This window comes from Dromiciops gliroides, chromosome 3, assembly GCF_019393635.1.
Source record: "Dromiciops gliroides isolate mDroGli1 chromosome 3, mDroGli1.pri, whole genome shotgun sequence".
Classification (NCBI taxonomy): Eukaryota; Metazoa; Chordata; class Mammalia; order Microbiotheria; family Microbiotheriidae; genus Dromiciops; species Dromiciops gliroides.
Window position 1 is genome coordinate 418,617,229 of NC_057863.1, and position 15,685 is coordinate 418,632,913.

Here is a 15,685-nt window from a genome sequence, read left to right on the forward strand (position 1 = left end):
AAATAAACTGATCCTGGCCTACTTTTAGCAAAAGTGAAGGAACAAAAAGGTAGAGGGACAGACGAGTGTGGGTACCACAGGAAAAACTGAAGAAGTGAACATATACCCAGCAAGCAAAAAGAATTCAATAGTAGTTTCTCCTTGGCTCACATTTTTAAAGTGGATAATATTCTTCCTTTTAAGAGAAAGGAAATGAGAATTAAAACTATCATGTTTCCATTTTAAAATTTCCTTTTTCCAAGTCAAGTAAACAAGCATTTATTAAATGTCTACTTAAGAGTCAGGCATTGTGCTAAATTCTGGGGATACAAAAAAAGGTAAAAAATAGTCCTTGATCTCAAGGAACTGCCAATCTAAAAAACCTGATGTTTAAAAAAAGCCATACATGTAAATACACGCATGCTCACTCACATATTTATAAGGCTGTATATATAAGTCTACTATATGCATAAGGCTACATAGATCTGTTATGTGGACTGTCTTTGGACTTTTATATGTCCTGAGTTCTCTCTACAGTACAGAATCTTAAAATATGTACAGGTTCCACATTTCAGGGAACCCAAGAGGACAGGGATTTTTAAAGGGTGGTAAACTGGTTTCAGTTTCATGCAAACTTCAGAGGCTCAAGAAGACAAGGTACTTTGGAAGCCTAGTAAATATTGTATCATTTAAGGATCTCGAAAAGAGAGAGAGTGAGTGGGCAGGGAGTTAATGGTGAAGCGGGAAATACAAATTTCTCTATCTTCCTGTCAGCTAAAGATACATTTCCCAGCCCCCAATTCACAGACTCATTTTTTTTTAAAAGAAAAGGATTCTGCAAGATTCCTCTTAATGTAAGCACTGTGAAAGAGGATTGTGATAGTACAAAATCCTTGTTGAATGTAACTGCCATTATTATAGACTACTTCTAAAGTTTTACAGTAGGCATAAGTAAAATATGAGAAACTTGACTTGCTATGACCAGACTCATATAATCCCAAGCCAGGAAGTAGCTGTCATGTCTGCATTATAATATACTACACATATTAACTAAAGCATTTTCCATAAGACAAATTTTGCAGGTAACAAATGGCAAGGAATTAGCAGGCCTTTGGGGAGGGGGACATTTTCTCTAGATTCTTAACCTTTTTTTTTTTAAATCACAGACCCCTTTATTAGTCTGTTGAGGCCAGTGGAGCATTTCTCAGAATAATGTTTTTTCAAAACATAAAACAAAATACATAGGATTTCAAAGGAAACCAAAGGTTAGTGAAAAGAAATATGTGCTTCTTTTTTTTTTCTCATCCAAATTCATGGACTCCCCCTGAAATCTAACCATGGTAGAAGAGAGGTGCCCATGGGCCTCAGGTAAAGAAAGGATCCCAGTCTAAATGGACAACTGGTCTTTTTCTTTAAATAACAACAAAAACAACAACCAATGATAACAAAGTTGATCAAGAGATAATCTAATTTTTCCCCATAATGCAAGTAATATGATCATGAATTTATACCCAATCTAACACAAACTAGGAATTTAGTTCAACCAGATGATAGCAATGAAAAATGTTATTTTTCTTACCTGATGTGGCCAATGAGTTCAATAAGCTTGTGACTAAAGAAATAAGCAGTCAGTTCCGAAACATGACTCAGGACAGAGCAGACACCAAATAGGGTTGTTGAGCCATTGAGGTCTTCCAAATGCCAGTAGAGGAAAGTGAATACAAATCCATAGCCAAAACCCATAAACCATGCCACAAACAACACTGAGCCATACTGTACACTGCAAAGCAGCTTAATCAGGTCCCAAAAACTGAATGCTTGAGACTGACTGGAGCTGGTCGGTGTGTCTTCAGAGGATTCCGTAGAATTGTTTCTCTCCACCTGAGGGATTTCCACCTCTTTCCCTTTGTTGTTATTACTTTTGAAATGGCTGTAGCGGAAGCGGAACTGAGTAGCCACTATCAAAGCCATGGTCATCAGGACCCCAAAAACGATGAAGACTATCTGGTAGTTCCTGTACTCAGGGGGCTTACACCCTTGGCCATCAATTAGAACATCTATGTGAGTGTAATCAATACCTATTCCCACTGAGAGCATGGCCAATCCCCAGCCCAGAGAACCCCACATGCGTTGTAATCCATATCGATCCCTGTGTTTTCCCAGATACTGTAGTGTGACTGTGTCCACAATGGTGACAGAGGATGCACTAAAAAACTCTCCTATGATGACAACCAACAGGATCACCAAAAATATCGCTTCTACTTCTTGCTGATCATAAACAAGAGTACGCTGGTCCGATGGTGATACTTTGGTGGTGAGAGAAGGGGTGGCCGTCACTTTGGTGAGATTACCAGCTACAGTGGGAATCATTGTCGTGCTTATGTTCTGGATTAAGAGCATAGAACTGTTAGTAGTTAGAGCTGTTGGAGTCTTAACAGTAACTATGACTGCTGTGTCATCAGCTGGGGAAGGAGAAACAAGTCCAGGGCTGGTTAACTCATTTTCTAACATCAAATCAGCAAGTGAATTCCTTTTCTCCAGAGCTTTTGGTGGTGTGGCATGGACTATGGTAAGGGGAGGGATGACTGAAGAATTTGGTGGAATAGTAGTTAAAAGATGGCTCCCGTTGGTGGGATGCACTGTAGGTGGGCTCTTTGGTACACATCTCAAGGTAGCTGGTTTGACAAATCCTATGCCAAGATTGAATAAAACCCAACATAAAAGTGAAAAGAGGAGGACAATTTTGCCCTTCCTAAAGCGGTCAGCAACTACACCCCAAAAGGGGGCACTGCAGAATTCAATGAAATATCTAATGCCCACTAATAGTCCACTCTGACTGGGTGACATGCCCAGCTGTTTATAGTACACAGGTAAAAGTGGATAAAGAGAGCCATATGCAGAGTAAAAGAAAAAATAAAAGACCTTTGAAATAAGAAGATCGTTGTTTATTTTAACACAGTGTTTCTCGATCCAGTCTATTTCTTCTTCTGGGATAGTGGAAGTTTCTGTTGAGGAAGGGGTTTCATTTGCAGGTTGCTGGTCTGGTTCCCTGGAAATACCATTAAAAGGATCAGCAAGAACATACTTTCTCTTCTGCTCCTCTTCATCATCAGTCAAAATGGCAACTTTGTCATCAGTCGCCATGGTTTACTATGAACATCAGAAAGTGGATAATTTTCAAAAGTCTTCTAGTTGACCTATAAAGGAAAAAAAAATACATATATTTAGAAATGACAATTTTGATCCTAAAACCGATTCTGCTTTATTAGGTTTACAGCCAACTTGGGAATCTTATATCATATCCAATAAAGCGTACCTATGGGAGAAGAAATGTTTTATTAACCAATTTGAATCATGTGCCTACAGGACAAGAAAAGACTGAAGAAATGAAAAATAGTTTCAAAAAAGAAAATGTTCTAACCATTACCCAGTATTATTTTGACAAATTATACTTTCCAATCTAAAGTTTACAACTGACTGGTTAGTCTCCTATCTTTTCACTAATGCTTAGGGAAAATAAAGAATTTTTAGGGAGTCATCTATAATAAAACATACTAGAGAGAATAGATTTTTTTTTTAAATCAGATTTCTAGGTGCCTCTCACTTATTTTTTTATAAAAGTATTTTATTATTTTCCAGTTACATGCAAGGATAGTTTCCAACATTTGTTTTCATAGGATTTTTAGTTCCAAATTCTTCTCCCACCCTCCCTTCCCTCCCCCCTCCCAAGACAGAAAGCAATCTGATATAGGTTATATATGTACAATTACAGCAAACATATTTCTGCATTAGTCATATTGTGAAAGAAGAATCAGAACACAAGGGAAAAAACTCAAAAAAGAAGGGGAAAAAACAGCCAAAAAGTAGGAACAATATGGTTCAATCTGCATTCAGAATCCACAGTTCTTTTTCCTGGATGTGAAGAACATTTTCTTTTCTTTTTTTTTCCCATAAAAGTATTTTATTATTTTCCAGTTACATGTAGAGATAGTTTTCAACATTTGTTTTTATAAGATTTCTAGTTTCAAAATTTTCTCCCTCTCTCCCCTCCTTTCACCCTCTCCAAGACAGCAAGCAATTTCTGCATTAGTCATGCTGTGAAAAAAGAATCACAGCAAAAAGGAAAAACCTCAAAAAGAAAAATAACAACAAAAACAATAGAAATAGTATGGTTTAATCAGTATCTAGATTTCACAATTCTTTTTTTTCTGGATTTGGAGAGCATTTTGTATTATGAGTCCTTTGGAACTATCTTGGACCATTGTATTGCTGAGAAGAGTCAAGTCTATCACAGTTGATCAAAACATAGTATTGTTGATACTGTGTACAATGTTCTCCTGGTTCGGCTCATCTCACTCAGCATCAGTTCATGTAAGTCTTTCCAGGTTTCTCTGAAATCTGCTTGGTCATTGTTTCTTACCGCACAATAGTATTCTATTACATTCATGTACCACAACTTGTTCAGCCATTCCCCAATTGATGGGCAACCCCTCAGTTTCCAATTCCTTGCCACCACAAAAAGAGCAACTATAAATATTTTTGTACATGTGGGTCCTTTTCCCTCTTCTATGATCTCTTTGGGGAAAAGATCTAATAGTGGTATTGCTGGTTCAAAGGGTATGCACAGCTTCATAGCCCTTTGGCTATGGTTCCAAACTGCTCTCCAGAATGGTTGGCTCAGTTCAATGCATTAGTGTTCCAATTGTTCCACAGCTTCTCTAACATTTATTTTTTTCCTTTTTTGTCATATTAGCCAATCTGATAGGTGTCAGGTGGTATCTCAGAGTTGTTTTAATTTGCATTTCTCTAATCAATAGTGATTTAGAGCATTTTTTTGTATGGCAATAGATAGCTTTGATTTCTTCATCAGAAAACTGCCTGTTCATATCCTTTGACCATTTCTCAATTGGGGAATGACTTGGATTCTTATAAATTTGATTTAGTTCCCAATATGTTTTAGAAATGAGGCCTTTATCAGAAATACTGGCTATAAAATTTTTTCCCCAGCTTTCTGCCTCCCTTCTAATTTTGGATGCATTGCTTCTGTTTGTACAAAAATTGTTAATTTAATGTAATCAAAATCATCCATTTTGCATTTCATAATATTCTCTATCTCTTGTTTGATCATAAATTGTTCTCCTTTCCATAAATCTGAGAGGTAAACTATTCCTTCCTCTCCTAATTTACCTATGGTATCACCTCTTATGTCTAAATCATGTACCCATTTTTACCTTATTTTAGTATAAGGTCTAAGATGTTGGTCTATGCCTAGTTTCTGCCATACAATCTTCCAGTTTTCCCAGCAGTTTTTGTCAAATAATGAGTTCCTATCCCAGAAACTGGAGTCTTTGGGTTTATCAAACAGTACATGACTAAAGTAATTTACTACTATGTCTCCTGTGCCTAACCCATTCCATTGATCCTCTTAGCCAGTACCAAATAGTTTTGATGACTGCCACTTTATAGTAAAGCCCACCTTTGTGTGCATTTTTTTATTAGTTCCCTTGATATTCTTGACCTTTTGTTTTTCCAGATGAATTGTTATTATTTTTTCTAGCTCTATAAAATAATTTTTAGGTAGTCTGATCGGTATGGCACTGAATAAGTAAATTAATTTAGGTAGAATTGTCATTTTTATTATATTAGCTTGGCCTATCCATGAGCAATTGATATTTTTCCAATTATTTAGATATGATTTGTGTGAAAAGTGTTTTGTAATTGTGTTCATAGAGTTCCTGGGTTTGTCTTGGCAGGTAGACTCTCAAGTATTTTATATTGTCTACTGTTACTTTAAATGACATTTCTCTTTCTATCTCTTGCTGCTGGACTTTGTTGGTCATGTATAGAAATGCTGATGATTTGTGTGGATTTATTTTATTTCCTGCAACTTTGTAAAGTTGTTCATTGTTTCAAGTTGTTTTTTAGTTGATTCTCTAGGATTCTCTAAGTATACCATCATATCACCTGCAAAGAGTGATAGTTTTGTGTCCTCCTTGCCTATTCTAATTCCTTTAATTCCTTTTCCTTCTCTTATTGCTAAAGCTAACATTTCTAATACAATATTAAATAATAGAGGTGATAATGGACATCCCTCTTTCACCCCTGATCTTATTGGGAAGGCCTCTAACTTATCTCCATTACATATAATGCTTGCTGATGGTTTTAGGTAGATACTGTTTATTATTTTAAGGAAAGCTCCTCCTATTCCTATGATCTCTAGTGTTTTTATTAGGAATGGGTGCTATATTTTGTCAAAAGCTTTCTCTCCATATATTGAGATAATCATATGATTTTGGTTGCCTTTCACTTATGAAGGCTGTTGTTGTTACTCATCCTTCAGTCTCAAAGAGGACCAATGACATCCCAAGGATGATGTTTTTGACTTGCACAAATATATTTTGTAAGATTATGAAGCCTGATATCATAAAGGATTAGGAGAGCTATCCATTCACTTCATAGTAAAGAATAAACATCAATGACCTTCCAACAAATAAACAAAGCAAAACCCACAACTTATTGGGCAAGAGAAAGCTGCCTAAGCTAGTCACTATACTCATAACAAAGATGTACTTGTAAGGAAGGGTTGGATGCACTGTTTGCATTATATGACAATAACAACGGCTAGCATTTATATACTGCTTTTAAGTCTGCAAAACAGTTTATGTTATCTCATTAGAGCTTCATAACAATTTGATGAAATAAATGCTATTATCATCATCACCATTTTATAGATCAGGAAAATGAGGCTGAGAGTTTAAGTGACTGGTCTAGGGTTATAAAGCTAGTAAGTTTATGAAGCAGGATTCAAACTGAGGTTTTCCTGATGCTATTCAGCACTCAATCCACTTCGCTACCTAGATGCCCACAGATATAATCCCTTTATGGAGAGAAGTCACCATACAGTACCTCCTATCAGTGATATTATGTCAATATATCTTGCATTTATAATAGTTCATGGATCAATTACAGCAATGAGAGGCTGTTAAGAGGGTTGTATACCTGGAGTGCTAGACCTGGAATCGGGAAAACTTGAGTTCACATCTTGCCTCAGACATGTAGTAGCTCTGTCACCCTAGGTAAGTCATTTCACTTCCTTCAGGCTCAGTTTCCTCATCTATAAAATGGGAATATAGTGCCCATCTCACAGGGTTTTGTGAGGATCAAGTGAGAAAACATGTAAAGTGCTTTTGTAAACCATAAAACACCATTTAACTATTTGCTATTATTATGATTATTATTAAGTTTAAGTAAAAAGAACGGCATAATGACCAAGGTGGGAAGCATAGAAAGCTAGTTATTATTAATACTTTCCACTCCCAGGACAACTACCAGAAATGGCTATTGGTATTTGTCCAAGATGCACAATAATATGTCTAAGATATTTCATACTCTAACTGCCCCCTCCCCCAAATTAAGCAATAGCCCATGAGTTGCTTTATACCAGTTAATTTTTTCTTAAAATCTGCTGGAACCTTGTTCACCGCTCTTTTTAAACCTAAAAATCTTTCTAAGTAGAAGAGAGAGGCAGACAATTTTGTGAGCTCTAGCTAGCAGGTCTGTTTCTTCACTTCTAGTCTGGAGTTGAATAAGCACTGTACACTGTCATGCTGGATAGTAGGAGTGCTACATATTTGTACAGGTTTTTCATTCATTATAAACTATTATCACAAAAATTAAGCCAAAATCCTTCATTTAAAAAGGAAAAAACACTATGTATATTTTACACAGAGGATGTTAAAACCTAGATGTAACATTTCATTTTTACCCAAAAGCAGGCAAGAGGTAATCTGAAAATACCAGATTCTTACTGTTAAAACAAGATCTCAAATAGTGAAAACTAATCCAGCAGGATTTACTTGAATTTACCTTCTTAACAACTTCCTTCACCTATCTCAGTGAGGCTCTAGCAAACCACAACCCCCTCCAATTCCATTTTGACCTCAGGAAAGAACAAATGATCTCTCATCCCCCCTTAAAGATTACCCTCCTTACTGAACTGATTGCTGAGCTTCAAAACTCTCCATCCTTGTGCTTTTTATTTAAACCTCAGTCATATGAAACATTATAATTAATTTTTAAAATTAAAAATAAATGTTTATATTTATGCTTTTTTAAAACACCTGTCACTTCCCAATGATACTCTGTTCCACCCCTTGTAACAACAAAGTATATCTTAGCAAAACAAACCAACAAGTTGGCCATCATTGACATAGTATGTCCCATCAGGCACCTGTACACCACCTCTTCATCAGAAAGGAAGAATTCTGTTTCAGTGTCTGGAGTCAAGATTGGTCATGGCAATGATTAGAGTTCTGATGTTTTTTAATGCTGTCCTGAACAATTTCTCATCACCATGATGGAATGATGCTACTTAGTTACCAAATATAGCCATTGTTACCCCTTTTTCAGTTACCTTGCTCAGCTCCTACATGCTCATACCCATCAGCTGCTGAGTCTTTAGCAGAAGGCAGAGGAATTGATGCTAACTATATCTCATAAGAACCCACACCAATGAGCAACAGATGTTCAAATGCTAAAAGAAATGTATGCTGTGCCTCTAATTATCAAGTGGAGAATGTGTCTTTCAACAGGATGTTGACTTGGTCTTTGATAAAAATCATTTTTCCTGGACAACTGCCTTTCTATCATATGAATTCATATGACTCATCACAAGGTTCCTCCTGTCTTAGCAAAAAGGGAAGTATTTCAAGTGATTAGAATGAGCAAAATCAATCTAAGGGTCTGTCCTCAAATACTCAAGAATTACTTTTATCAGCTCACATAGTCATTCTCAGTAGTATTAATAATTAAGACTTTGACCTGACTGGCTACAAAGGGCCTTTAACTCAATGCCTTCAAGTCACATTTAGGTCTCTGTCAAGATGTGCCAAAACACTTGGGGAAATTAACAAAATCAACCAAAGCTATTGACAGAGGCTCAAGAACAGAAATAAATTAACTAAGATTGTACTGTGTTTTCCTTATTTTGTTAAACATCTCCCTGTTACATTTTAATCTGGCTCAGACCTCACTCATGAGTTTTGCTGGCCTAGAGTTTGACATATCTTCACTACCACATTGTTTTTCCTAATATTTCTTTACTTCATTAAAAATGTTAAAGTTCTCACCTATATTTTCTGTTTCTGTAAAGATGTTAATCAATACCTTTCCACTAAGGTTCTCCTCCAATCACTTCATCATGGCATGGAGATGATCTTTAGGCTTGACCAGTAGAGCCCAAGCCATGGCAAGCCAGCAAAGTCTGAACACAGCTTCACAAAAAATTGCATATCTGTTCATCTGAGGACCAGTCTAGTTAAATTTAGAGAGGTTTTTCACCAGAAGGTTCTGGGAGGCTATACCTCAAGTAGAAAGGCTTGTAATCAGGAGATAGCTGGGTTCAAATTCTACCTTTTACACTTACAGAGGTGTGACCGTGGGTAAGTAATGTCACCTCTGAGCCTCAGTTTCTCATCTATAAAATGGGGTTAATAAAACTGCAGTACATAATTCACAGAGTTGTTAGAGTGAAGATCTAATGATCTCATGTATGTAAAATGCTTTGCAAACCTTAACATATTATGTAAATGTCACTTATTATTATTCTCATCAGCTACCGGATCATGTGTTGTTTTGGTTTCTAACTACTAGATAAAGAATGAATTGTTCAAGCCCCAGGAACTCATGCAGACCATCTACTGAAGCCTGTAAGAGATGAAATCTATGTCAACAGAAGTAGTTTTCATTCTGACAAAATTACAATTCAAAGTAATCATCAAAATTATCATAGGGAAAACATAACAGCCTCTTTCAGAACCTGTTTATATAAGTTGTTAATCCCTACAATGAGTCACAAAACAGCAGGTATCTTCTGAATTATTAATGGTAGGCAATGAAATGATTTCTGGAAAAAATGATAGCTTTCTTCATTATGTATTTAAATCAAAGTTGCCCCAAATATTACTTACTAACCCCCTGCCCCAGAAGCAAGTAATGAAAAGCTTTTGAAAATACTCTCAAAAGAAAAATAAACTATGTTATAATTGTTTAGTTATATTTTCCTCAGGTTAGACTTGCAAATGTAATAATATCATGTGCAAGTCTAATTGCAGCATATTTTTTAAAAACTATTTTTGACAAGTAGGGCTGAGAAACAACCATCTGGAAAAGACAGCTAGCTTATCAGCACCTCTCTACTTACCAAAGTCACCAAGCCTGTGCCCTTGGATAAAAGACTAGGAAAGACAAGGAAAACTGGTTCTGAATTTCTCGAAGGGGCTTAGAACAGGTGTTCTCAAAATGTAGTCTATGGACTGATAGGGGTCTCTGAGACCCTTTCAGAAACCCATGAGATCAAACTATTTTCATAATAATGCTAAAGCAGCATTTGCCTAATAAGACTCCCTCCCCGACCCGCCCCCCCCCACACTCAGTTACCTATTTATGTGAGGCTAGATTTTCTACCAAAACCAAAACATAGCAGCAGACTGAATGGAGAAGCAGATGTGAGAATCCAGCTAGCTGTCTTCTATTAAACCTGACATTAAAGAGATTTGAAAAATGCATAAAACAATGTCACTATTCTCTCATTTTTTTGTTTAGAAACTATAGTTATTTTTCATAAAAAATGTTAAAAAATAAAAATGGTATTTGTGTTAACATGTAATGGGTTTTTTTTGTTTTAAATGAATGAATATTTTAAAATTTTATCAGTTTAAAAGTTTAATATAACTCAGATAAATCAAATTTCTTTGGGTCTCTCAATAATTTTTATGAGTACAAACGGATCCTGAGATGAAGCTTAAGAATCTCTGCTCTAGAAGACCATCTTAGATCAACAGGTCTAACTTTGTTACTTGCCAGCTCAAGAAGTTCCAATGACTCCCATTGCCTCTTTGGTAAAATACAAGCTCTAGTGTAAACAGTCTTTAAAGCTCTTCACAATAGGGCTGACTGCACATCACTCTCCTTTACGAACTATTATGTTCTGGCCAAACTGGCCTACTTCACATTTCTTATCAGTCTCTGTGCTAGGTTATGCCCTCCCTCCTCACCTCTGCCTCATAGAATCTCTAATTTTATTCAGGGGTCAATACAAATTTCACCTCCCACATCATGCCTATCCTACATAATTCCTCCAGTTGTGAGTTCCCTTCTCCCACTGTAATCACCTCATAGTTATTTGGTATATAATCTAGATACACTTTTTTCTGTGCGTACATGTTGTTCCCATCCAATAGAATGGAAGTTTCTTGAAGGTATGGACTAGATGCCAGCGCCTGGCACTGTACTAGGCACTTAACAAATGCTTGAGTTGTAAATGAATAAACCCTGTAGTTATTTATAATTTTTTTTAGTTTATGAGATCAAAGCATAATTATTACTAAAGCTACCCTTTTTATAAAATGCAGACATAAATTGAAACTCCTCCACAAGTCTTTGTAGATGTTACCTTGAGTTCATTCCCTGCTGCCTTCTCAGAAATTCATTGTTACGTGCCAGTAACAAAGATGCCCACTGACATTTACAGAGCGCTTGCAGGTTTACAGGGTGCTTTGCACACATTGCTTCATTGGATCTTCTCGGCAACCCTCTGAGACAGGGATTGCAACTATTTATCCTCATCTTATACAAGAAGAAACTGAGGCTTAAAGAGATAAACTGACTTAAGCCAGGTCACACAGCTACTTAAATGAAAAGGTGGGACTTGAAACCCGGCTCTCCTTGTTCTTAAGAGCAGCATTTTTTCCACTAATACCATACCACCTCTCAGTAAGCAACAGAACTTCCCCAAATCAAGCATTCTTCAGGGACTCAGATCTTCATGTTGTCGGTTCTAATAGATCTTCTGGCAGTAATGACAGCTTGGGTGGCTGTCAGGCACGGATCCAATGTAAGAAAAAAGGAGGAGGTTGGAATTATCCCAGACACTCATGCTGTGAGAAGGCTAAAGCATATACTGATCAGGGTACAAGTTGTTTCCCACTAGAAGGGCATATGGAGAATATATCACAGAATCTTCAGTCTCCTTCTAGGTCATCTTGACCTGGTTCCTTCAGGGCTGGTGCTAAGCCAGATTTTCAAGTAGGCCAGGCAAGTCTCCCCACGGGCGAGAATATATGACCACAGAAGCTCGGGGTAGTTGTACTGCCTAAATAATATTTCCCACTGCTGCAGTAAAAGTCCAAATTCACCCCACCTCCCTCTATTGGTGATTTCTGAGGCTCTCGCCAAAACTCCCCTGCCAGGTGACATCTGGGTAATCTACCAAAGAAATACCTGCTAAGGTAGTAATAGAGTAATATTTCAGGTAACTTTTTCTTTTTTTTTTCTTTTTTCTTTTTCTTTTCTTTTCTTTTCTTTCTTTCTTTTTTTTTTTTTGGTGAGGCAGTTGGGGTTAAGTGACTTGCCCAGTGTCACACAGCTAGTAAGTGTCAAGCGCCTGAGGCCAGATTTGAACTCAGGTCCTCCTGACGCCAGGGTTGGTGCTCTATCCACTGTACCACCTAGCTGCACCTCAGGTAACATTTTCATTATAACCCTAGGATCCTTCTAGAGCCTGTCATAACCTAAGGGCAGGGCTTTTCATCTCTGTGATAGACCACTGAGGGTCTTGGGGACAGGCAGACCTTTAGGCTCTCTTCATCTCACTCCATTGGGTGCTATGGCTAGCAGGGCCTAGAACCGTTTTGAATCTAACCAAGTATTCTTTCAGGTGCCCATAATGGGCAAGGCATGGTACAAAATATAGATACATATTACAAAAAGAGATAGGAAATTTCATAATAGCTGACATTCATAGAGCCCTTTATAGTCTTCAAAACATTTACATAAATTATCTCATCAATCCTCACAACAACCCAGAGAGTACTAATATTATCCCCATTTTATAGAATATTTCCCTTTTTATGTGCAGGGCAATGAGGGTTAAGTGACTTGCCCAGGGTCACACAGCTAGTAAGTGTCAAGTGTCTGAGGCCAGATTTGAACTCAGTTCCTCTTGAATCCAGGGCCAGTGCTTTATTCACTGTGCCACCTAGCTGCCCCCTCCAATTTTTATAGATGAGAAATCTGAAGGTCCAAGGCTTAAGTGATTTTCCTGTGGTTATGTGGCTAATGGCTACCAGTAGCAGGATTCAAACCCAGATGTCTCCTGAATTTAAGTCCAATATTCTTTCCAGAACACCATGATGCTCACATAAAAAGATATTCCCCAATTCCTATTGTCCTCTTGCCCTGGGGTTCCACTGAGCCTTCTGGAATACTAGAACCACTGTTGACAAATTTCCCTTTACCCTAAGTCATTACACACTCTTTCCATATTCTTCATATATTGAAAATTTCATGCCTAGCAACTCATGCCCAAACCAGGTGTTCCTTTTCTCATGTTCCATGAAACTCTAGGCCAGGAGGTGAAGTAAGCATAACTTTCACTCCTGCCTCCTGCTTCTAGTGTGTCCCTTTGTCACTTTCACTCAGCAATTTCTCTTCCATAGAGGTTGGCTCCATCCGTTTTTATCACCCAACTCTCAGTTAACTGTCAGTCAGCAGCCCTGATGATATTCTCCTTCTTTCCTCAATGGAGTTCAAATTGATTCTCTATCTTAAGTCAAGTCTGGTCGATAAACATTTACAAAGTACCTAGTATGCACTGTACTGAGCATTAGGAATACAAAGAAAGACCAAAAAAGCCCCTATCCTCAATGAGTTCACAGTCTAATAGGGGATATAACATACAAATAACTATGTAGAAATGAGATATGTACAGGATAAATTGTTCCTGCCTTCAATACTTGAGAAATTCAGTTTACAAGTCCATGTCCCCTCCCACATCCTAGCCTTCCAGTTCATCAACCTCCAACTTTATTTTGGAAAGTTCTGTTGTTTACTGAGAGAGAGTGTGGTATAGGGGTAGGTAGGTGGTCTAGTGGATCTGGAGTCAAGAAGATGAGACCAAATCCAGCCCCAGATACTTACTAGCTGTGTAACCCAGGGCAAGTCACTTAACCCTGTTTGCCTCAGTTTCCTCATCTGTAAAATGAACTGAAGGGATCCAGTATCTTTGCCAAGAAAACCTCAAATGGTGTTATAAGGAGCCAGATACCACTGAAACAATTGAACAGCAACAACAGAGAAACCAGCTCAGAATACTTCACATGTTGAGACTACTTGCTTTGAGCTCATGAAAAGACATGAACACTTTACTGAGGGGTTGTATAATCTGCACAGGAGGCTCTATGGTGGTGACAGTGAAGAAGGTCAAATCACCTCCCAAGGGGCACAAAACCTTGCCCTTATCCCAGGGCTGAGATACAGGAAGTATTAGGTGGTAGGTAGCGGGGCCCCTTGTTCTCCAGTATCAGCACTTGCCTTTCCTTCACTGACAGTCCATCCTTGTACCAGCATATAGGATAGCTCTGACCATTGCCTCTGTTTCCTTTGATTGATCATCCTCCTCCTACCCACTAAGTGATAAAATCCCACAAAAGCTCTGTCCTGGACTCTCTTTTACATCCTCTCTATATGTGTACTCTCTCATCAGCTTCCACTATCATGCAGGCACTCATCACCTCCGGCCTTGATTACTGCAAAAGCTGCTGGTTGATTTGCCTGCCTCAAGTTTCTCCCCACTCCAATCCATTCTTCATTCAACTATAAGGCTGAGCCTATCATGTTGGTCCCCTATTCAATAAACTCTAGTAGCTCCCTATTGCCTCTAGGAGCAAATACAAAAATGTTCTGTTGGGCATTCAAAATCCATCATAATCTAGCCCTCACTTACCTTTCCAGTCTTCTTACACCTTACACCCTGATATGTGGCTTTGATCCAGTGACACTGGCCTGCAGGCTGTTCTACAAACAAAACATTCTATCTCTTGACTCCAGGCATTCTCTCTGGCTATTCCCACTGCTTGGAATGTTCCCCTTCATCTACTCTGATTACTTATCTTCCAAGTCCCAACCAAAATTCCACTTTCTAATGGAAATATTCCCCACCCCCTCTTGATTCTGGTGTCTTCCTTCTGCTAATTAATTCCTATTTATTCTATATTTACCTTGCTTTGTTTATATTTGTTTGCATGTTGTGTCTGTCATTGGGTTGTAAGTTCCTTGAGTCTTTTGCCTTTTTTTTGTATCTCCAGCACTCAGCACAGTACCTGGCATATAGTAGGTGCTTAACAAATGTTTATGGATTGATTGGTTTTCAGTTATCACCTCCATGCAAATATATATAAATATAGCCTTAATCACTCTCCTAACTTCAGTTCCTTGTTGTTAATTGCCAACTAGATACTTCTACTAGGACACCCCAAATTTTAACTTAACATATTTTGATTTCATAGGGAGGGTTGAGGAGAGAGGGAGGAAGAAAATTTGAAACATAGAATTAGCTCAAAGACCTTAAACTCATCAGAGTTGGCTCATGGAGGGAATAACATTCACACCCAGTTGGGAGGAGAAATATATTTAACCCTAAAGGAAAGTATGAGGGGAAGAGGATAAGGAAGGAAGGGTGAAAAAAAAGGGAGTGCAGAGCAGGGGAGGGGACAGTCAGAAGTAAAACACTTTTGAGGAGGAATAGTTTAAAAGAAGATAGAAAATAGAGTAAATATCATGGGAAGGGAATAGTATGGAGGGAAATCGTTATGATGACTTTGCTGGGCTAATATGAAGAAAATTCTTTGTCAAGTTTAAGGTACTTTAT

The 15,685-nt window shown here is 37.8% G+C and overlaps 1 protein-coding gene across 3 annotated transcripts in view; it reads right to left on the reverse strand.

The window, feature by feature from the left end:
* MFSD6 (major facilitator superfamily domain containing 6) overlaps positions 1 to 15,685 on the reverse strand; it is a 93,950-nt gene that overhangs the window by 61,869 nt on the left and 16,396 nt on the right. For all 3 annotated transcript variants that reach the window (XM_043994372.1, XM_043994373.1, XM_043994374.1), the window contains exon 2: positions 1,559 to 3,176. In XM_043994372.1, the coding sequence (XP_043850307.1) occupies positions 1,559 to 3,123 (1,565 nt within the window). In that variant the 5' untranslated portion in view covers positions 3,124 to 3,176. The remainder of the gene's footprint in view (positions 1 to 1,558; positions 3,177 to 15,685) is intronic.